At 35.3% G+C, this 22,222-nt stretch overlaps 1 protein-coding gene across 4 annotated transcripts in view; it reads right to left on the bottom strand.

The window, feature by feature from the left end:
- BRAF (B-Raf proto-oncogene, serine/threonine kinase) overlaps nucleotides 1–22,222 on the bottom strand; it is a 152,888-nt gene that overhangs the window by 22,717 nt on the left and 107,949 nt on the right. For 2 of the 4 annotated variants that reach the window (XM_057550501.1, XM_057550502.1), the window contains exons 10-14: nucleotides 21,708–21,827; nucleotides 19,319–19,455; nucleotides 18,220–18,337; nucleotides 15,998–16,082; nucleotides 14,800–14,976 (exon numbers count right to left, since the gene is read on the bottom strand). In XM_057550501.1, the coding sequence (XP_057406484.1) occupies nucleotides 14,800–14,976; nucleotides 15,998–16,082; nucleotides 18,220–18,337; nucleotides 19,319–19,455; nucleotides 21,708–21,827 (637 nt within the window). The remainder of the gene's footprint in view (nucleotides 1–14,799; nucleotides 14,977–15,997; nucleotides 16,083–18,219; nucleotides 18,338–19,318; nucleotides 19,456–21,707; nucleotides 21,828–22,222) is intronic. The other 2 variants (XM_057550503.1, XM_057550504.1) reach the window with 1 other exon arrangement.

The following is a 22,222-nucleotide window of genomic DNA, read 5'->3' as shown; positions in this document are numbered from 1 at the left end:
GATGCATAAAATGTCCTAGTCAAGGTTATTTTTCTTCATTTAATACTGGAAAGAACAGACATATGAGACTTCTGAAATCTAACAATGACTGTTAGGAAATAAATTTTGCCTTAAAGTAAAACTTTAAAATTCAAATGATATAATCAAAATTATGTAATGAACACTGTTAAAAATGGAAAATTTGCAAATAATTAAGTTTATTATTTATGCTTTCTCATCTTCAATTAAATTTTCTCATCCAGAGATCAAGATCTCAAAGTTTTTTCTCAGACCAAATTTTCATTTAAAATTACTTGTTTATACAAGTAACTCCTTCTCCTCCAATTACTCTCACATGATACTGTTTACTTCCTTCACAGCATTTATCACAATCTGAACTTATCTTGTTGTTATGATTTTTTAGGCCTAGCATTTGATATACTACATCACACTGTCACTCTTCCATTGAAAAAAAACATGATGTCATAGGTCTCATTTACTTAAAAAGTTCTGCAGTGACAAACAAAGGTAAAAAACAGATGGAGAAAAATGAGTCTCAATCAAAAGCTGTTCCAAGATGGGGAAACCTTATCCTCATTAGAAAGAAAAGGGGACAGGTGATGGTGCTGGCGGTGGAGCTCAGTGCTTCAGTCTGGTATTTAGTGCACAGATAACGTGTTGGTCTTTGAAAAGACATTCTGTCTCCTTTGAAATTAAAAACAACAATAACAACAACAAATGGATGGTATACATGAAAATATGGAGGCATGATGAAGTTATAAGATGGGAAGATAAAGGCATTTCTTGATGGATAGTGTCAATCAATCCTTTCAACAAATCTGATGCAAAGAAATACAGCAAGAATAAGGTAGACAGAAATGTAACTAGAGGGTTGAAGAGAGAAAATTTCTGACCAGGAAAGTACTAGATAATTAACAAGATATAAATATGATGGCTGAGCTAGTGATATAACCATAAACAGCATAAATCTATTATAGGCCAAAGTTGCATATAGCTGCAACTTGAAATAACACTACTTTATTCTTGTGTAATCCTCTATTGTTTAGAAATTGCTTTACTAACTTATATCTCATTTAATAAACTCTTTCTGTAACACTCCTATAAGAAAAGCAGCAAAAGAACAGAAATCCAGGTCTATATAATGGAAGGTTGGAAAGAAAAGAGACCTAAAGTCCCCAGCTGGAAAAATGGGATAGGTATCATACCTCAATCCCTACATAATATTCCAGAGTAATTACTACCCTAAATAATTCTATATAGGCTGACACTAAACCATAATTTCCTAAGCACCAACCAGTTACAATGGAAGACACCAAAAACCACATAACTGGTTGAGGGTAAGGACGGGAACAAGAATAAACTGACTTTGCTACAGATGATGCAAAAGTCTATCCACTACATAGGACAATTAAATTGGACCTCCTTCTTACCTTTCGAAGATGTTAAGGAGAACCTTATAAGTTTATAAAAGTAGCAGGAAAGAAAAAACATGCTATAAACTAAGTATCATTCTCTTGATAGGTTTCCGTTAGGAGTCTCCTTCCTTGTAAAAGAAAAAGTGTCCATCTACAGACTCAATTTAATCTTAAAGCTGGCAAATCATCCAGTAAAATCTGTTCTCTACGCTGCTTCTTCCAAGGTCTTATCCAAGATTCAGCTTTTCAACATTCTTTTCAGACCATAATATGATGCCCCGAAAGGAAATACAATGCTCTAGATTTGATCTGATCGACACAAACTAGAGTGAGATTCTCATCTTCATCCTCCCCTTAAATGTAAGACCTGAAACCATAAAACTCCTAGAAGAAAACATAGGCAGTAAGCTCCTTGACATTGGACTTGATGACAAGTTGTTTGGGTCTGACACCAAAAGTAAAGGCAACAAAAGCAAAAACAAACAAGTGGGACTACATCAAACTAAAAAGCTTCTGCACAGCACAGGAAACCACCAACAAGATGAAAAGGCAACTTACCAAATGGGAGAAAATATTTGCAAATCATATATCTGATAAGGGGATACCCAAAAAATATAAAGAACTCATACAACTCAGTAGCAAAAAACCCAATCTAGTTTTAAAAATAGACATTTTCCCAAAGAAGACATACAAATGGCCAACAGGTACATACATGAAAAGGTGTTCAACATCACTAATCACCAGGGAAATGCAAATCAAAACCACAATGAGATATCACCTCATATCTGTTAGAATGGCTATTATCAAAAAGACAAGAAATACCAAGTGTTGGCGAGGTGTAAAGGGAATACTTATGCACTGTTGGTGGGAATATAAATTGGTGCAGCTGCTATGGAAAACAGACTGCAGGTTCCTCAAAAAATTAGAAACAGAATTACCATATGATGTAGCAATCCCACTTTTGGGTATATATATATCCAAAAAAATTTAAATCAGGATCTCAAAGAGTTATCTGCACTCTCATGTTCACTGCCGCATTATTCACAACAACCAAGACATGGAAACAACCTAAGCGTCCATGAATGGATAAAGAAAATGTAATACACACATACATACACACAGGAATAAACCATAAAAAAAGAAGGAAATCCTGTCATTTATGACAACATGGATGGATCTTGAGGGCATTATGCTAAGTGAAATAAGTCAGAGAAAGACAAATACTGTATATGATCTCACTTACATTTGGAATCTCAAAAAACAGAAAAAACAAAAACAAAACCCAAATTCATCTTCATCTTCCTTACAGCGGGAAAAAATGTTTATTGCGTCAGCCATTATTATTATGGCAGCCACAGTCACTCTACTGACTCCTATTAAAATTATATTCAGTTACAACCCTAGAGAGTTGTTGTTCTTGCATTGCCCCTACAAAACCATTTCCCCCATCCTACATTTGTATACTTCTCTTTTTTGGACTTGGATAAGATTTCATATTTTGTAGACATGACCTATAATTTCAGCTTATTAAAATTTTAGTTTTCACTAAAAAATAAGTTATAAAAGATCAGCATGCTAATGATGCCCTCATCTAAGTTATCTGTAAATACGCAGTCATATTCAAGAGGAGGACAAAAATCTCCTAGCTTAAGAGCTTCAGGTATGACAATAATACAGTTATGAACCTAGTTAAATTCATGTTTGTTACATATCTCCATCTTATCCTCAAGAATATCATGAGAGATATTATTCAAATACCTTGCTGAAATTCAAATACTATGCCTACACCATCTGTAGGTGCAGGCATTTACCAGTCTAGTCTATTTATAAAAGCCTCAAGTATCTCTCACTCAAGTTTGCTGCTATTTTCTTGTATTTTCAACTATTTCTAAAACCAAACGACTGGCCTACACAGACATTAGCACTTCAGTCCTCTTTCATCTAATGCTACACAATTTCAAAAAAGTTCATCAGTCTTCACACAGCAAGCTAAATCTCTCCTCTGACACCAACAGAGAATTTAGTGGTTGACTGGACTGGTATGCGTGACGGTGGTGACAAGGTGTTATTTTATCCAAATACAGTTCCAAATTCTGGTCTCCCTTCTACTTTGTTGCCCTCCAAGCCCTCATAATCACAATGTGGAAAGTGAGCAAGACTAAAGGGAATGCCATTCTGCTACTCCTGCGTAGTCAATAATCATTTATCACTTTAAAATAATTAAAATCCTTAATACATGGAGTTCACACATTTTTCAGTTGTGCTCTATAGTGGCCTAAATTCTATTTTTACTTAGATTTTTCAGTTTCTCTCGCGTTAAAAAAATCAAATTTATTGAGAGGTATAACTAGTATACAACACAAAATGCACCCAACTTTTATGCACAGTTTAAAGAGTTTTTCACAAACACATATATATATATACACTTGTCTAAAGACCAACCACAATCAAGATGGATATCCATCACCCCTAGAAGTTCCTTCACACGTTTCTGCAATTAATAACACCCACCCTAGGCTCAGGCAACCATTGATAATGATTTCTGTCACTAGCGATTAGTTTTGCCTTTTCTAGAATTTCACATAAACAAAAACATATGGATTCTTTTGCTCAGCATGACCCTGAGATTCACACACTGGCTGCATGCAGTATTAAAAGTGTACAGATATACCACAACGTACCCAGTTACCTGTCAGACATTTGGGTTGTTGTGTTTTTTGGCAATTATGAATAACATACTATAAACATTCATGTACAAATCTTTGTTGTTGACTTGTTTTCATTTCTTTTGGGGAAATCAGTAGGATTAGAATTGCTCATATGGTAATTTTAATTTTAAAAGAAACTGCCGAAGTGGTTGTACCATTTAAGATCCTCATCAGCAATGTATAAGAATTCTGGTTACTCTGCATCTTTGCTAATAAACCTGGTATTGTTGGCTTTGATTATACGCATTCTAGCGGGTGTGCAGTGGAACCTTGTCTATTTTAATGCCTAACATATTGAACATCTTTGCATTGCTTATTTGCCATTCTTTTATATTATTTAATAAATTACTCCAATCTTTTGCCCACTTTTTCATTGGGTAGTTTGTCTTATTACTTACTGAATTGTAAGAGTTCTATATATGCTTTGGATACAATTCTTTCACCAGATAATGTATCTTGCAAACATTTTCTTCAAGACTGTGGCTTGTCTTTTCATTTTCTTAACAATGTCTTTCGAAAAGCAAAAGTTTTGAATTTTGATGAAGTCCAATTTACGAATTTTTTCTTCTACGGTTCTTAATTTTTGTGTCCTAAGAAATCTTTGCCTATCTTTGGGCTACAGTGATTTTCTCCTATATTTCTTCTAGAAGTTTTAGATGTTCAGCTTTTAGTCTTAGGTCTGTGATCCATTTTGAATGAATATTCATGCCTTGTATCAGGAAAGGGCTATTTATTTATCCTGTATGGATATACAGTTGTCCCAGCAACATTTGTTGAAAGGACTATCCTTTCTCCATGAATTGCCCTAGCATCTTGGTTAAAAAAAAAAAAAAAGACAACTGACCACAGACATAATAGATATATTTGTAGGCTTTCTTTCCTGTTTTGTTGACTCACACATCTATCCTTATGCCAGTATCACAGTCTCTTGATTACTGTGGCTTTATAGCAAGTTTTGAAATCTCACACTAAATGTCCTTCAACTTTGTTCTTTTTCAAAACTGTCTTGACTATTCTAGCCACTGCATTTCCATTTACATTTTAGGATCAACTTGTGAATTTCTACAAAAAATCCTGCTGAGACTCTGACTGACTGCACTGAACCTATAGATTCTATAGATCAATTTGGAAAGAACAGACATCTTAACAATATTGAGTTTTCTAGTCCATGAATATGATATTCATATGTCTTTTTTGTTTCCTAGCTGGGACCTGCATTAGAGAGGGTATAATCCCTCTTTGGAAAATATTCTCATCATAGTTTCTTAAGTACAACACTGGCCTGAAGAGAATAAATGAGGATGTATTGTAAACATGGAATACCATGATATTGATGGAATAGTAAAAACTATGCTATTCTCTCTTTTTAAGTTCACTTCAAGCATTCATAAGCCCAAATACATAAGATCAGAAGCATGATATTTGTTTATTTATAAGAGCAAGACAGCTCAATGTGGGAAAGGATAGATATTTGAACAAATGTTGCTGGGACAATTGGATACCTGTATGAGGAAAAAAAAACTTCAACCCTTACCTCATACCAATTTGAAGTAGGTTGAAGAACTAAAACTAAAAGCAAAAACTGTAAAACTTCTATAAGAAAACAAAGAATTACTATCACCCTCTTGTACATGTAAAGCATTTTCAAGTTCTCAGGATATTTTTACATCACTTGGTTTTATAACCTTTGTGTTTCTTTGTGAGGCAAGCAAAAAGGCAATAATTCCACTTATGCTGATGGGAAAACCAGAGCCCAGAGGACCTGAGTGACATGACCAGAGAGGCATAGTGGGAAGGGCATGGGTTTTGAGTGTACAGATTTCACTTTGAATTCCAACTGTATCACTTACTAGCCATACGACCCTGGGTACATGACATAATTTCTCTAAGCTTTGGATTCCTAACCTGTAAAATGGAGATAATAATTATGTTCACCTTCATAGGTTCTTTCTTTCATTTATTTAACACATATTTATTGAAAGCCCACCATGTGCTAAGCAACAACTGTTCTAAGTCTTGGAGATAAGGCAGAAAATCCCTACCCTCAAGGGGCTTGCATTTTAGTATAGAAGATAGAAAATAAAAAAGATGCATGAGTAGAATATACTGTATTCTATAGGTGGGAGACAGAAAATGCTAAGTTGTAGGGGGTTGTAATTTTAGGCCAGGGAGGGCCCTCTTTTCAAAGGACATTTTGGGTAAAGATTCAAAGGAGGGGAGGGAGTCATGCAGATATGGGATAAGAACACAGCAGGCAGAGGGACTAGCAAGGGCAAAGTCCTACAGCAGGTGTGTACTTCCCATGTTCTAAGAATGGCAAAGAAGGCAAACTGGCTTGGAACAGAAAGAGCAAGAGGGAGAAGAGTAGTGAATGAGCTGAGAGAGGTAGTAAAATCGGCAGTCGGGGAGGGAGGGTTGTGGTGGTGGTCGCATTACAAGGACTTTTATAAGGACTTTGGCTTCCTTTCTGCATGAAATGTGAAGACACTGGAGGAGCAGAGGAGCAACATAATCTGACCAAAGTCTTCAAAGGACCCCTCTGGCTGCTGTGCTGAGAGCAAACCGAAGGTGGGTAAGGGTGGAAGCAAGGCACTCATGCAGCCGAGAGATAACTGTGGCTTGAATCAGGGTGATAGCAGAATAGGTGATGAGAAGCTGTAAGAGTCTAGATATACTTTAAAGATAGAGCTAACAGGAGTTGATTAATAGATTGGTTGTATGGTAAGAGAAAAAGAAAGGAGTCAAAAATTAAGTACAGGGCTTCCCTGGTGGCGCAGTGGTTGAGAATCTGCCTGCTAATGCAGGGGACACGGGTTCGAGCCCTGGTCTGGGAAGATCCCACATGCCACGGAGCAGCTGGGCCCGTGAGCCACAATTGCTGAGCCTGCGCGTCTGGAGCCTGTGCCCCGTGACGGGAGGGGCCGCGATAGAGAAAGGCCCGCGCACCGCGATGAAGAGCGGTCCCCGCACCGCGATGAAGAGTGGCCCCCGCTTGCCGCAACTGGAGAAAGCCCTCGCACGAACCGAAGACCCAACACAGCCAAAAAATAAAAAAAAAAATAAATAAATAAATAAATAAGAAAATCCTTAAAAAAAAAAAAAAAAATTAAGTACAAAATGTCAGGCATAAGCAGCCTAAGAACAGAGTTGCCAGTTACTGAGATGAAAAGACTGTCGGAAGGGCAGGCTTGAGGAAAAAGATCAGGACCTCAGAATCAGACATGTTAAATTTGAGATGTCCATTAGACAATCAAGCGATGTTGAGCACACAGTTAGGTATGACAGTCTGGAGTTCAGAGGAAATGAACTGGCTGGAGACTGGAATAGAAAAGGTAATTAAATGGTATTTTAACTCATGAAACTGGATGAGATTACCAAAGGAACGTAATCCCTGGACTATTCCAATATTTAGAGAGGTTAAGGAGTTGAAAAAGAACTAGCTGAGAAGGAACAGACAGTAAGGAGAAGGAAAATCAGGAGAATATGATTTAAAGTAGTGCTTCTCAAACTTTAGTATGCATACAAATCACTTAGGGATCTCGTTAAAATGTAGTCTTCAATTCAGGAGATCTGGGGTGGTGCCTAAAATGTGTCATTTGAAAAGGTTCCCAGGTGGTAGAGTTTAAAGGATTAAGAAGAGGTTTCATGAAAAAGAGTGTGATCAAATGCATTATATATTTCTGATGGGTCAAAATGATTGAGGACTGAGTATTTAACCCTTGGATCTAGCAACATGGTAATTATCTTATTCAGAGATATTTCAGTGAAGTGTCAGGGGCAAAAAAGCCTGATTGGAGTGGAGTCCAAGACAAAAGGGGAGGGAAGAAAATTAGAGAGTGCATATCAACAACTCTGTTGAGAAGTTTTACTATAAAAGAAACAAGAGGAATGAGGTGATAGCTTCAGAGGGAAGTGGGATCAAGGAAGGGACCTCCACAACTTTTTTATTATGAAAATTTTTAATCATAGAGAAAAATTAAAAGAAGAGTACAATAAATACCCTGGTGCCCTCCACCTAGGTTCAACAATTGTCAACATTCTTCCAAATGTGCATGATAAGAAAGATGTTTTAAAATGGGAGAAAATCCAGTAGAAAAGGAAAATCTGATGACGTACAGGAGAGAGCCACTCAAAAGATGTCAGTGAGTAGGAGAAAGGGGATGGAATCTAGTGCACAAAACTGAAGGACTGGCTTTTACTCTTAGTGATAAAAGAGAAAAACTGAGCATGAATGTAGGTAGGTAGGTAGATATTGTGGTGGGTGCTTCTAATTTTCTTAATGAAATGGCAAGCAAGGTTACCAGCTGACAGTTCTTGGAGAAGAGGTGTTGGAGAACTGAGGATAAAGGAAGTATGACAGTGTCTACGAGAGAGGAAGAGCAAAAAACCAGGGAAGGGAAAGTATGATTGCTGCATGGCATGAAGGGCCCACTTGAGGTGTTGAAAGGACTGACTAAACTGAAGAAGCAGAACAGTGTAGAGTTTAAGGAAATACACTCTGAAGCCAAAAGGCTTGCGGCAAGTCACTTGGTCTTTTAAACTGTAGTTTCTCCATCAGTAAGTAGGGGATAATAATAGGATCTACCTCACAGGGTTGTTGAGGATTAATTGAGATAGTATATATAAAGTACACAGAACAGTGTCTGGCACAAAGTATTATGTAATTGCTAAATATATCACTGTATATAAAAAAACCACAAAACATAGTTGGTATAAAAAAAAGAGTGAGTTACTAGTAGTATCAGAGCTGGAGTCAGAACATAATATTTATTGATCAGTAAAGATGTCTAAAATAAGAGCAAGTAAAAAAAAAAAGGTAAAACCAGTGTGATTCCATATTTAAAATGACAACAACAAACCACTGTATACAGTATTAAAATACAGAATTCTGAAAAGATACACAATACTACACATCAAAACACTAATGGTACTTCTCTCTCAGTGGAGTATTGGTGCTTATTTATGTTTACATTTTCTAAATTTTCTATAATGATTATGTATTTCCTTATAATACCTTATATTTTGAAATTAAGAAAAACTGCAACAAAGGCTAATGTAGAAATCACTTATTCTCACCATACTTAACACTGTTAAATTTTTACACATTTGCCTCCTGTCTTTTTAAAAAATTTATACCTGTAAAAAGGTTGTGAAAGTAAAACACAACTGTAGAATCTTTTTAATTAAAAGCCAGAAACCACGAGAACTTTATATAGGTAAAGCTAAAGCCCCTCTCTCCTTGATAGCTATCCCCATCTTGACCCCTTTTTGCCATTCCTGGAGACAACAACTACTGAGCTTGGCATATACCTTCTAATCTTTGCTTTAATACTTCTACATACATATATGTAAGACTTAAAAAATATATATGTAATGTTTTGTTTTTAAAATTTTAAATGGTCTCATGCTTCAGCTTGCTTTTCTCATTGGACATATTGTAAAGCTGATGTTGATACATATATTATTCATTTCTGCTATATATTCTTTCCCTGCACATATGTGCCCTCTACTAATGGACATTTATGTTTCCAATTTTCCACTATTATATATTTTCCTGTAATACATCTCTTCCTATACACATCTCTTGGAACAAAAGCTGGTGTTTCTTGGGAGTAGACCAGACACTTTACCTTTCAACAGATACTTCCAAAATGTCCCCAGGGTGGTTGGTTGCATCAGAAGTGTCCCAGTAAGCAATTCCCCTAACCTTTATCAACACTTAACCTTGCCAGAATTGAGGAATTTTGCCAATTCCAGTGGGTAAAGCATAGTGTACTTCTTTTAATTTGCATTGTTTGTGATTATCAGCATCCTCCTCTCAATTACTGTTTTTATCTACCAGAAAATGACGTTTGCTATAATAATTCTTCGATTAATCAGAATTATTTTCAATCATTAATACATGTTCACCATCTTCTCAGCTTCAATTCACCCTTCTATCTTTCCTGTAACTAGGTTTACTTATGAGTAAAAGGAGACATACGCTTCATTATTTTAAAAAGTAAATTGTGAGGATTTATCCCCAAATTATTTTTAATCACCTTATATACAGAATATAACACTCCTGTGAGTAAACAACAGACCAGAACCTTTTCTTTGTGCCTCCTTGATTTAACATTTAGTCAATTTTCTAATAAAGCTAAATTTAAAATTATAAACAAATATTAGACTGAAATGAAAAGTCCTGCAAAGAAACAGCACGATAGACTGACGAGCCCTGAAATTTCTTTAGTTAACATTATTCTTTAAAATACCCTGGGCCTTAGGCTGAATCAATGACTATCAGGTGAGAAGATGATAAACATACCACATGAACCCTGATTCCTAAGAGTGAGTCTTTAATTATCTACCACTAGAATAGCTCTGCTCTCTTAAAGTTAACCTAGGAATCAGAAATGATCTTTTACTGAAGAGAGAGAACAGAACCACACAGGAGAAATGTCACTCATTCACCATGTACTTATATTCTATAATCCAATAAAGGTGACATATTTGAAAGTCCCAATGATTCAACCTTCCTAATTACTAAAGTTTTTATCTTATGAATGACTGTGACCTTAGTACTTTATACAATGAGATAGGATGCTCTTATTCTGCTTATACCCTGTGACTTTAGAGTTAATTTTGCAAAGTAGAAAAGATCACTTTCAACAGCATCTGGAAATCATGCAGGGGGCAGACTATTTTGAAATGAGGGCTGTGCAGAAGTACATTATTAAGCAGCTATTTAAATAGTCTATGGAGTTACTGGTCAGCTACATGTAGCCTGTTCTGTTCTTTGTGAAATGATGGTGGAAGACAAGGGAAGAGGAACCCGACATTTAAAAGTTTAATAATTGCAAGGAAAGTAATTTCCAGTGTACTGTAAATATCAGCACTTTAACATTTTAAATTGTTATCTGAATGTTCCTTATAAGCATCTGTTCTTGTTTCATAGATAGAAAATCTTCTTTTATCTCTGAGAAAACTGATAGGGTTTTTTTGGGGGGGTGGGTATCTCTTCTCCTTGCATTGTGTTTGTTTATTCCTAGTTGCCTTTTCCCCCACTTGTTCTCTCTCACTGGCATCAGAGACTTTCCCTCTGATGTCTGGTAATTGAGAGATAATTTGTCTTTACTCAGATTGAGACTAAAAGGCTACGGAAAGCTTTGAGCATACAGATGGGCTTCTTGTTTTTGAACTCCCATGTACTCCCATCTAGGTGGAATCCCTGATATCACTACCTTTGGGTCTTTACTCTTGGCTGATAAGATTCCTCAGACAAAACTCTTCCAATCTCCTGCCTGAAGGGGAAGGTTTGGCTGCCAGCAGTCCAGGAAGCAAATGAAAAGAGAGTACTGGGGAACTCTCTGTTCATCACTCAGTAAGCAGTCACTCACCACCTCCCCCCCCGCCCAATTTCCCCCTATGTCCTGGGTCCAGAGAGTTTCTCCCCTCTCCAGAGGATACATTTCCAGTGTACTGCCAGGGTAGGGATGGGGTATCTACCCAGTGGCACAGAGCAGGAGAAGGGATTTAGAGAAACATTTCAGACAGGCCTTTTCATTTATGTACTCTTCCTCCTCCAGAGATAACCTCACAGTGCCAATTCTTGAGACTTGAGAATTCTGTGGTGCAAATCAGGTTGGTTTCCATTTTTCCACAGTCAGTTAATAATTTAGTTTTTTGGGGTGTACTATGTCCATTATCACTTCTCCATCTGCTTTCTAGCTTCTAAAATGTTACTGCTATTCTTTTCTTCCTCTCTGTTTTCTCCATCTTTATATGTTCATGCTTCAAAACAATTTTCATTATTATAGTTTTGGTGGCGTTTCAAGAGAGCAAAAACCTGTCACCTTAACCTGAAAATCACATAGCCACTTTAATAAGAGGATTTGCAATCTGCCAAAGACTTCAGAAACTAAAGATGTGTTGGTACATTTAACCCCAGTTGTATATATTGTCTTATAAAGAACCAAAGGGAATTGTATCTTCTTTGGTTAAATTTAAGCTGGTAATAAAAAATATAATCTGTTAGAAGGCTTACATTTTATAATTAATACTTTTTCAGCTATTAAAATATAGGATAAACTGACGGGATAATCTACATTCATAGCCAGACATACTCATCATATAGTAAGTGTTACTTAAAAATGTAAGCGAAGTATTTTAGAGAAATTAATTGACTGTAAAACTTTATACTATCGATCCCAAACTGTAAAGTAAGGGGAAAATATTGCCTCTTAACTAACTATTCCCCAGACCACAGAACGATTCCAAGTTGATAGTGTTCTTCTCTCCTGTCACTTCTTACCTTAATCAACACTGGCACTTGACTGCCTCATTACTGTTTCTAAAACAATATTTAATACTATTCTCTGTTGCCTCTGTATATAGCAAAAGCACTTTCCCCTCTGTTATTCTTTTATTACTTCTTTGACTATTTTTCCTTTTCTTGACATTTCTCAGTTTTGGTATGACAAGGATGTGACTGCTTTCTCTTCTGGAAGGTAAACCTATCAATAATATGCAGTTGTGTGTAATCATGGTTTCATTTTTAAATTTTTGTAATATGTATCTATCATAGGCCAGGCCTTGTTCTAGGCATGAGAGATAAAACAATGAACAAAACAAGACCCCTGCTCTTGTACAGCTTGTATTCTAGTGGGGATGACAGACAATAAACAAATATGTTATATGGAATTGGGTGTTAAAAACAAGAATGGGGTATAGAGTGACGGAGTGGGGCAGGAAAATGTTATATAAGGTGATCAGAGAAGGCTTCCTTTAAAAGGCAACATTTGAACAGAGACATAAGAGAGAAGCTCTATGAATATTTGTGGCATGAGTACTTATCCCCAAAAGAAAATAACAAGTACAAAGGCCCTGAGGAAAGAGCATGCTTGGCCTGCTGAAGAAACAGCAAAGAGACTGGTGGGGTGGGAGCAGAACAAGCTTTGTTTCTCTCTCAATGTTTACCATTCTGGCCAAGGTTTACTCTTTGCAAGATTTTTTTAAAAAATTAATTAATTAATTAATTAATTAATTAATTGGCTGCGTTGGGTCTTCATTGCTGTGCGTACGGGCTTTCTCTAGTTGCCACGAGCAGGGGCTACTCTTCGTTGCGGTGCATGGGCTTCTCATTGTGGTGGCTTGTCTTGTTGCGGCGTGCAGGCTCTAGGTGCGTGGCCTTCAGTAGTTGCGGCACGTGGGCTCAGTAGTTGTGGCTCGCGGGCTCTAGAGCGCAGGCTCAGTAGCTGTGGCCCATAGGCTTAGTTGCTCCGCGGCATGTGGGATCCTCCCAGAACAGGGCTCAAACCCGTGTCTCCTGCATTGGCAGGCGGATTCTTAACCACTGTGCCACTAGGGAAGCCCCTTTGTGCAAGATTTTAATATAATCTTTCAGATTTGAACAGATTCAGATTCAGATTCAGAGGTGGGATTGTTTTTAAGTCTACTGGATAAGTGGTAATGTTATTGAATAAGGTAATAATTTGCTGCAATAAGGATTTTGGCTGAATACAGGTTTATAAACAATCTAAATTACAGATATATTGTCTATTTTTGAGACAGAGAGGGTAGGACAGTGGGAAGACTTAACAGCTAGATCTGGTTTTGAGTCTTGGTTCTATGCTTATTTGCCATAAATGATCCTGAGTCAGAGTTTTCGGCATTAGTACACGTATACTCTTTTACCTTTTTTATTCTAATTTTATAATGTAAAAGCAGTATAGTGGTTATAGTGGTTACGGGGAAAGAATAATGGTTTGGGAGTCAAAAATTTTGAGTTAAACACCTTTGCTGCTGCTTATTAAATGTGGAGTCTAGACAAGTCATTTAGAAGCCTCAGTTTCCTTATCTGTAAACATAAAATAAAAATATCTACTTCATAACATTATGAAGATTAAATGACATAATTGCCTATGCATGTGAAAGCCATTTGTATACTATAAAATGTTAAATTAACTTAAGACACATGCATATTTTTTAAACTACCTATGGAACTTTCAAACATATTTTATTCACTTAAATTTTTTCATCTAAGTGCTTTCAAAATTTATTTAATTTTACCTTTTGATTTACCTGTTTATTTGTACTTGCATGCAAAATTTATCCTTCGTAGTCAGTTTCCTATTTTGGCTCATGATAAATTTTATAGAGTAACTTTTTATCTTTTAAATTACACAGCAAAATTCAATGGATATGAACAAGTCAACTTGAAATCCTCAAAAAGGATCAAAATGTGGACTTTCATTTTACTTTACTTTTATTTTATTTCACGCAGATGATCATTTTGCAATAGAAAATATGGGTACATGGAAAAAATAATTTGAAAGGATAACTAACAATCATTTTATATACTTCAATAACTGTTAATGACTTTTTAGTGGGTTTTTTTTTTTTTGGCCTATTTTTGTCTTTTGAGCCCTTATTGCTTAGCTAAATTACAGCATGCTAAACATAAATTTGTAGTCACATATTTATTATCAAATATTTGATACATGTTTTGAAGACTATACCAGCGAGAGACTATTTTGTTTCTTAATATCATATTGCTAGCCATTAGTTAGAAGTGTCTACATGCTGCTGGACAGTAACTGAAGATGTAAGTCAAAAGAATAATAGCTAAAACCTTTAAACTGTCCTCAATGGTCTTCAAAAGTAACTTACAAGAGATTTAACAGAATGGAACTTACTCCATGCCCTGTGCAGTCTGTCGTGCAATATCTATAAGTTTGATCATCTCGAATTTGGTCTCAATGATGTGGAGATGATGATATAAGCTGGAGCCCTCACACCACTGGGTAACAATAGCCAGTTGTGGCTTCGTTGAATAACCCATGAAGAGTAGGATATTCACATGTCGAGTTTTCCTGTAAAAAGAAATGTGACAGTAAATAGTAAATGTTGATAAACTTTAGCAAATGTTAAAAAAGAGGGCTGAAGCAGTCTACTTATTAATAAGATGTTGTCAGAAAAAGGTATTTTTAAAAAAGCCAACAGAAGGATAAATTTAGATGAGACTTTAGGAATTGTCTAGTCTAACATCCTACCCTTTTCATAAACATCTTTTTTAGTATACCTCATAGACAGGCAACTAGAGATTCCTTAAATACCTTCAATTATGGGAAGTTTATCACTGAGACTGTAGCCTGTTCCCACTACTCTTTTTCTTTCTTTCTTTTTTAAATTTTTTTGGTTGTACTGCGCGGCATGTGGGGTCTTAGTTCCTCAACCAGGGATCAAACCTGTGCCCCCTGCAGTGGAAGTTCGCCGTCCTAACCACTGGACCACCAGGAAAGTCCCCTCTTTTTTTTCTTTTAAAGTGGTTCTAGTATTAGTAAAAGTTTTTTTGAGAAAAAATCATTTTCCTACAACTTCCGCCACTGGATTCCCTGTTCTGCTCTCTGCAATGAAACAGAGTAAGTTTACACCCTCTTGAACGTAACAGCCTTCTATGGACCCAAATATTCTCAGTTCTGTTGACTATTTTCTCCCTAAGTTATAGTTCCAGAATCCTCCCCATCTAAGTTGTCCTTGCCTGGACACATTCTAGTTTGTTAATTTTCCTCAAGTTCCAGGGCTTGATACAATCTCTAAATGTGTTCTGATAAGCTTAGAATTTTGAGAGCATTGTCTCCATAAGTGGAAGTATTACTTCTCGTGATCAGAACACTATATTTCCATTAATTCACTCTAGGATTAATATTTCTATCAGCTGTACCATATAATATTGCATACCACTTAAAAGAATACAGTTAAAGACAAAATATACTCAGACAAACTTTGTTTTATTCATTTTAAGCAAATCTGTAAAGCTAACAGTGGCTACCACTGGAAAACACAAGTTGATCAAGATAACTTCTCTGGAAAACGTGATTCACACAAGCTCACCTGAGTACTCCTACTTCATTTTTGAAGGCCTGTAACTGCTGAGGTGTGGGTGCTGTCACATTCAACATTTTCACTGCCACATCACCTAAAAGGTAATTGCCATTCCAAATGTCATTCCAATTTTTAAAATTTAAAAATATAAAAAAATCTAGGGTATTTTCACTAATTACCACGGCCTTAAAAATATAGCATTATAAAACTGCAAATAAATTATACCTTAACTTCTTAAACTGCATTAATTTTCTAAGGACAAAAGCTAAACTAACAATAATATTCCTATACTAGTGTTTCAAAATACCAATCCAAAAAAACAGCCAATCTCATTTTTCCCCTGGAAATTTAGTTTAACCAATTAAACACCCATGATATTTTCCTAGTTATTTAACAAAACTAAATTAGACACATTCACTAACTGAATGTTAAAACTGCAGTTGACAGGCCCAATGGAACTTGGCTGAAATAGAAAACTGCAGACTTCTTTATCAGAGTATTTAATACCTTTTCAAATCCATGGATCACCTGTTGCTTTTTACTTAGGAAAATTATTTAAAAAACACAAAACTGTATGTGAAACAGGTACAATTCTTACACGTTGCCAAAGGGTGTATAAATTGGTACAACCACTTGAAACACTGTTGGCAGTACCTACTACAGGCCCCACAATTCTTTCCTAGGTATATACCAACCAACTTGGACACATGTGTTCACCAAACGACAGGTACTAAGAATACTCATAGAAGCAGCATCCATAATCGCCCCAAACTGGAAACTATTCAAATGCTCATCACACAGTAGATAGTCATGCTACAGTCACACAATGAACACTATATAGAGAATGAATAACCTACAACTACATACAATAATATAGATGAATCTTATAAACAATATTGAGTAAAAAGGACCAGATACAAAGGAGTACATCCTGTATTATTTCTGTTTAGGTCAGGACAGTGGTTACCCTTGGGGGCAGAGGGCATAAGGAGGACTTCTAGAGTGCTGGTAATGTCCTGTTTATTGAACAGTGTGTTGACTTTGTGAAATTTTAGCTACTTGTACACTTATGTGTACTTTTTTGCATGTATATTTCAATATAATTAAACTAACTTACTGATTTTTCCTGATTATCAAATAAAGTGCTTATAGTAAAAAAAAAATCAAACTTAAAATTAAAAAATTAAACATTTTGAAAGCAAAAGGAATAAAATTAAAATCTCCCATAATCATGTCACTCTGAAATGACCATTGTTATTAACCTATTGATGTATACCCTACTAGGCTTTTATATGTATGCAGTATAAATATTTATAAATACATATGAAAAAGGCAACCTAAAAAGATAAATACTAAAATACTGATGGTCATTTAAAAAATTATGTTATATATATTTATATATATCATAATATGGGATATTATACATGCTGCTTTTAAAATATACCTCATACACCTTTCCATAAAATAGACATCTACCATACCATTTTAATTTCTATATAATCATATATGGAGGTTATCAATTTATTTATTCCTTCCTCTATTAATGAGCACTTAAGTTATTTCCATTTTTCATTAATATCAAATCTCTAATGAATATACTTGCACACACATGTTTGTTCCTGTTCTACAAATGGAATTGTTGGCTCTCTATATATATTGCCAAACTGCCCTCCAGAAAATTCATAGCAATTTATGTTTCCACCAGCAGCATTACAATCACAACTCTAAATATAATCAATTAAAAAAAAAAACTTGGTCCATTTGATTATCTTTTCAAAGAAAGATAAGTCATTTGAGAGGCAATAATGATTTCTATTTTTTGAATTTGTAATTCTTTCACAACTAGTGAGACTGAACATTTTTTATATGTTTACTGCCCAGTCTTTCCTTTGGTAAGTACTCTTTTTGTATGTTTACTTGTGGTTTATAATACAAATAAAATTACCAGCAGAAAGACTTATAAAAATAAAAACAAATCTTGGGGACTAGCTCATCTGGAGGATTATCATCTTTAAAAATTATTACTGTAGTATAGTGATTAAACTTCTGGCTGCTGTGAATCCAGTTTTTATTTCCCATAATTTCTGTTATAAACCTTTGGAGGACTCTTGCATCTGATCAAAATTACCTTAATGATGCAAACAGTGAATACTCCCTTTGGTATTTTTTAATAAAAGTTATTATATTCTATTATTATAATTTGTGACAAGGTCACTGTATTACATACATACCATGCCACTTTCCCTTGTAGACTGTCCCAAATGACCCGGATCCAATTCTTTGTCCCACCGTGATCTGCCCATCAGGAATCTCCCAATCGTCACTTGAATCCCGTCTACCAAGTGTTTTCTTGATAAAAATAGTGCAAAAGTCAAGCCAAGGCAAACAAAAAAGGAAAATCTTATGCTTCACACTAAGTACATTTCCCTATTCCTGAAAGGGACATAAGTTAGGAAGAGAGCAAGAACTTTGGAAAAAACAACAAAAAAAACCCATACTCTAGAGGAATAATAGAAGGATGATTCTTACACTATAGAACTTAAGTTTAAGACCTAAGTCAGTATTAGGGTGGAAATAGTTTATTAAAAAATAAAAATTATTTATTGGGTATGAGCAGAAATGTTACTATTATTAAATTTTATTATTAAAATCAATAAAATAAAGCGGCTTTTTTATCATTTGGAAGACTACTAGGAGCAAGATAAGTGCTATCCGTTTGTGACTAGTTTTGGCTCCAAAGGCCAAAAAGTTAACGTACTATGGCTGTTGATAATCTAATTACTTTCTCCCAGTCAGTGCTAAATTTCCTCATATATCTTATCTGACCCAATCTCTCTCAAAAAAAATTATCAACATATACAATCACTTTGGGATGATAAAGGACCCACATATCCAACATATACTATTGCTAAAATGATTAGTTTTTAATATAGATTTAATTTACAGCAGACAGTCAATTTTTCATTAGGGAAGAACGTCCTTTGGTAGATATTTGTATTTCAGACCAACTCTTTAGAACATACATGCCTAATCATGCCTCCTAAAATACTAGCTTACTCTCTTTCCATAGTTTAGAAACAGAACACTATTCCTGCTCTTCCAAAACTGCCTTTTACTCAATTATATTAGAGTTGAGAGCAAAAATGAGTGTTGTGTTTTGTTTTTAAGCGAAAAACTATCAGCTCTTAAATTTATTTGATTATGGGAATTCTGTGTCAAATATGGACATATATGCCACTATATATCATATATCTAAAAGGTGACAATACATTTGCCTATGACTTCTAAGAAGACAGAACTTAGAGGAAAAAAGATATCATATACTCTCACCATTCGATTCCTGTCTTCTGAGGATGAAGATGACTTCCTTTCTCGCTGAGGTCCTGGAGATTTCTGTAATGCTTTCACATTAGTGAGTGAGCCAGGTAATGAGGCAGGGGGCGTGGCAGATAAACCTGTGGTTGATCCTAAGTTAGTGAAAGGGAAATGTATCTGTTAAAGGAGGATCAAGTACATTAGCTTATTGGGGGCAGAGGGTAGAGGGAGATTTAGACTTATTTTAAAAATGCAGTATATGTTCTAATACAGACCATTTGGAAAGGACAGGCAAAAAAGGAGCCTCATTTGGTGACTAGCTTTAAATTAAAAAACTATAATTTCTTTCAGTTTTATACTTTTAGCTTTCTGGTCAATTTCATGACCTTTAAAACGTCTGATTACAGATATATACTTTGTTTATTGGTGCAGAGTCTAGGAGAAAAATAATCTTTTTAAAATAAGAGATAAACACTAAAAAATACTCCCAAGTTTTTTCTTTGATCAAAAAACAAGAAGCAAAATCAACTTAAAAGCGAATATAAAAAATAAACTTTAAATTATGTTACCTTAACAGCTTATCAATAAAAAAAAAAAGATAGAAATTCCCCAAATGGAAACATATTCTAATAACGGCCATAATGTTGACATTACCTGGCTCTTTCATATTAGCCACTAAAATTTTTAAAGATCCTATACTACATACTATACTATTTAAGAGTGAGAGATACTGGTCACTTTCATTGGTTCCTGGAGGCTTATTTTGCTAAACAAAGATGAATTTTACCTGCATAACAAAGTTAATGCAAACAAAGCCAAGCAGGTTTCTCAAGACTTTCTGAAAAATCTCTGCCTATAAAATGAGGGCAAGGTAAGTGCTATGGCCTCTCAGCCAAGTTACTACAAATGGAAAAATTCTATCAGCCAAATGAGTCCAAGGGGTACACTCTTTGAAAATGGACTCAGTTGGCAGGGTTGCATACCTTTCTGATGGATATTTTTCCAAATGCTGATTGAGCAAAAATCCCAATTCATGTACAGAAAGCACCTGGTTCAGAGGGGTTCAGGGCAATGACTCCTAGTGGGGCCTGAGTATAGCTAAGTAGGACTGAGATGTCAGGTAATGTTTGCACATACAGAACAAAAAGACTTCAATTTTTTTAAAAAGTAGATAACTATTCTCTAGTTAAAAAGTCACTATCTTTCAAAGAACAAGTATCAGAATACTAACGGCAACATTTAAATGTTAAAACTGTGTAGAACTTTTCTCATTACTACACCACATATGTCATCATGTGGAATTTCCATGACCTCACATGCAAATTTCTAAAAGAAAATGGTAACTGGAATGTCTATTAATTAGAGCACAATCCATATTCTGCCCTCCACTGATAATTTTCAACACCATAAAGCCTTAACTGAATACCCAGGCTTCACAATTCTGATCTACTCAGTGCTGTATTGTATCACTTACTTTAATTACACTACTCAGTACTCTATAACTTCCAGCCCATTCCATGGATTTTCTGAGAAAGTTGGGCTGAGAGAGCAAAAATCTGAAATGCCACCATTACATTCAGAATAAGTTAAAAGACACTGACTAGCAAAAGCCAGTAAATATAATTCATTAAAAATATTTACAGCAAGACACCCATCTAAATTTTGACTTAAATTTTTAAAAATCAGTTTAAAGGATGGATAATTAAAGGATGGAAAGATAAAATGCGAGTAATTAAAGGATGGAAAGATAAAATGTGAGTGAAATTATACTGCTAACTTTTTCCTCACATGAGGACATAACTGAAAGTATAAATCCTAATTTTCCGAAGTGTGCTAAAATACCCCAAATATATTACAAATCTTCTTTAAGTTCCCTACCTTTGATATGAAATATACATGTCTTACGTTTTAAAAAAAAGGACACATATTACAGAAAAATAAAGCGAAAAGTCTAGTAAGAACTCATAATAGGGATTTCCACTTTTTTTAAAAACCAAAAAAAACTGATAACCATTATTAGCAGCCATCAAGGTTATCACCTAAATGGATTAAAGTAAAATAAATTCAGCTTGAAGAAGCCCCTCCCCACATTATTTACTGTCACCCACTGAGTTTAAGAAATTATCAAGACCAAAAAGTAAGTAATATAACAAAAAACAAGATGGAAATCTCAGCTCAGAATTTTCTTGCTTTTAAAAATTTACGACAGACAGCATACAGGAAGCTTGTGGTGGTGAGTACGTGTGAGAAGCACATTCAGAGCATTCCAGCCAGGCCAAGCAGAAATTTAGTACTGAAAACTCTCACACTTACAAACACACACTGTGAGGGTGAGGCACAAACAGTATCTGTTGTTTATATTTAGTTTGCTTTGGGTGAAAACAAGAAAGAAGAGCCCAACTACCTCTGAACACTGGGCCAGGCTCAAAATCAAACACTATTTCACTGGGGACAGAATGTAGGAGGGGACTGGGAGTCCGGGATTGGTATTTCCGAAGACAGCGCATCAGCTGGTTCAAAGGGGCTGTTAGAAGAAAAAGAGAGGGGCAGGCAAACACAGGAAGACAGACACACAGAAGAAATGAAAGAAGTCATGGGGAATAAATGAGTTGAAGCCTGCTTCACAAAATAATTCTGGATGTCTAAAAAATCTGCTTATTTTCATAAAATTCCAATGATTCTTTATAAAGTGATTCACAAAAAGGATAAGAAATGGCATTTGATTTTTGGTACTAAGCAGGCAATTTTTCTGACTAAGTTAACTCTGTGATGCTAACAGGATGGCAACATTTAAATGCTGGATGTATTGGGCAAAATTATCAAAAGCCACAGCTATTAAGACATATGAAAGTCAAACTGGCAGCAACATTAATTGGTGGGTTCATGGAATAACAAGCAGGAAAAAAAAAAAACTTTTAT

Source organism: Balaenoptera acutorostrata, chromosome 7 (assembly GCF_949987535.1).
Source record: "Balaenoptera acutorostrata chromosome 7, mBalAcu1.1, whole genome shotgun sequence".
Lineage (NCBI taxonomy): Eukaryota > Metazoa > Chordata > Mammalia > Artiodactyla > Balaenopteridae > Balaenoptera > Balaenoptera acutorostrata.
Note: the sequence above shows the minus strand (reverse complement) of the source record. Positions and strands in the feature narration are given on the sequence as shown.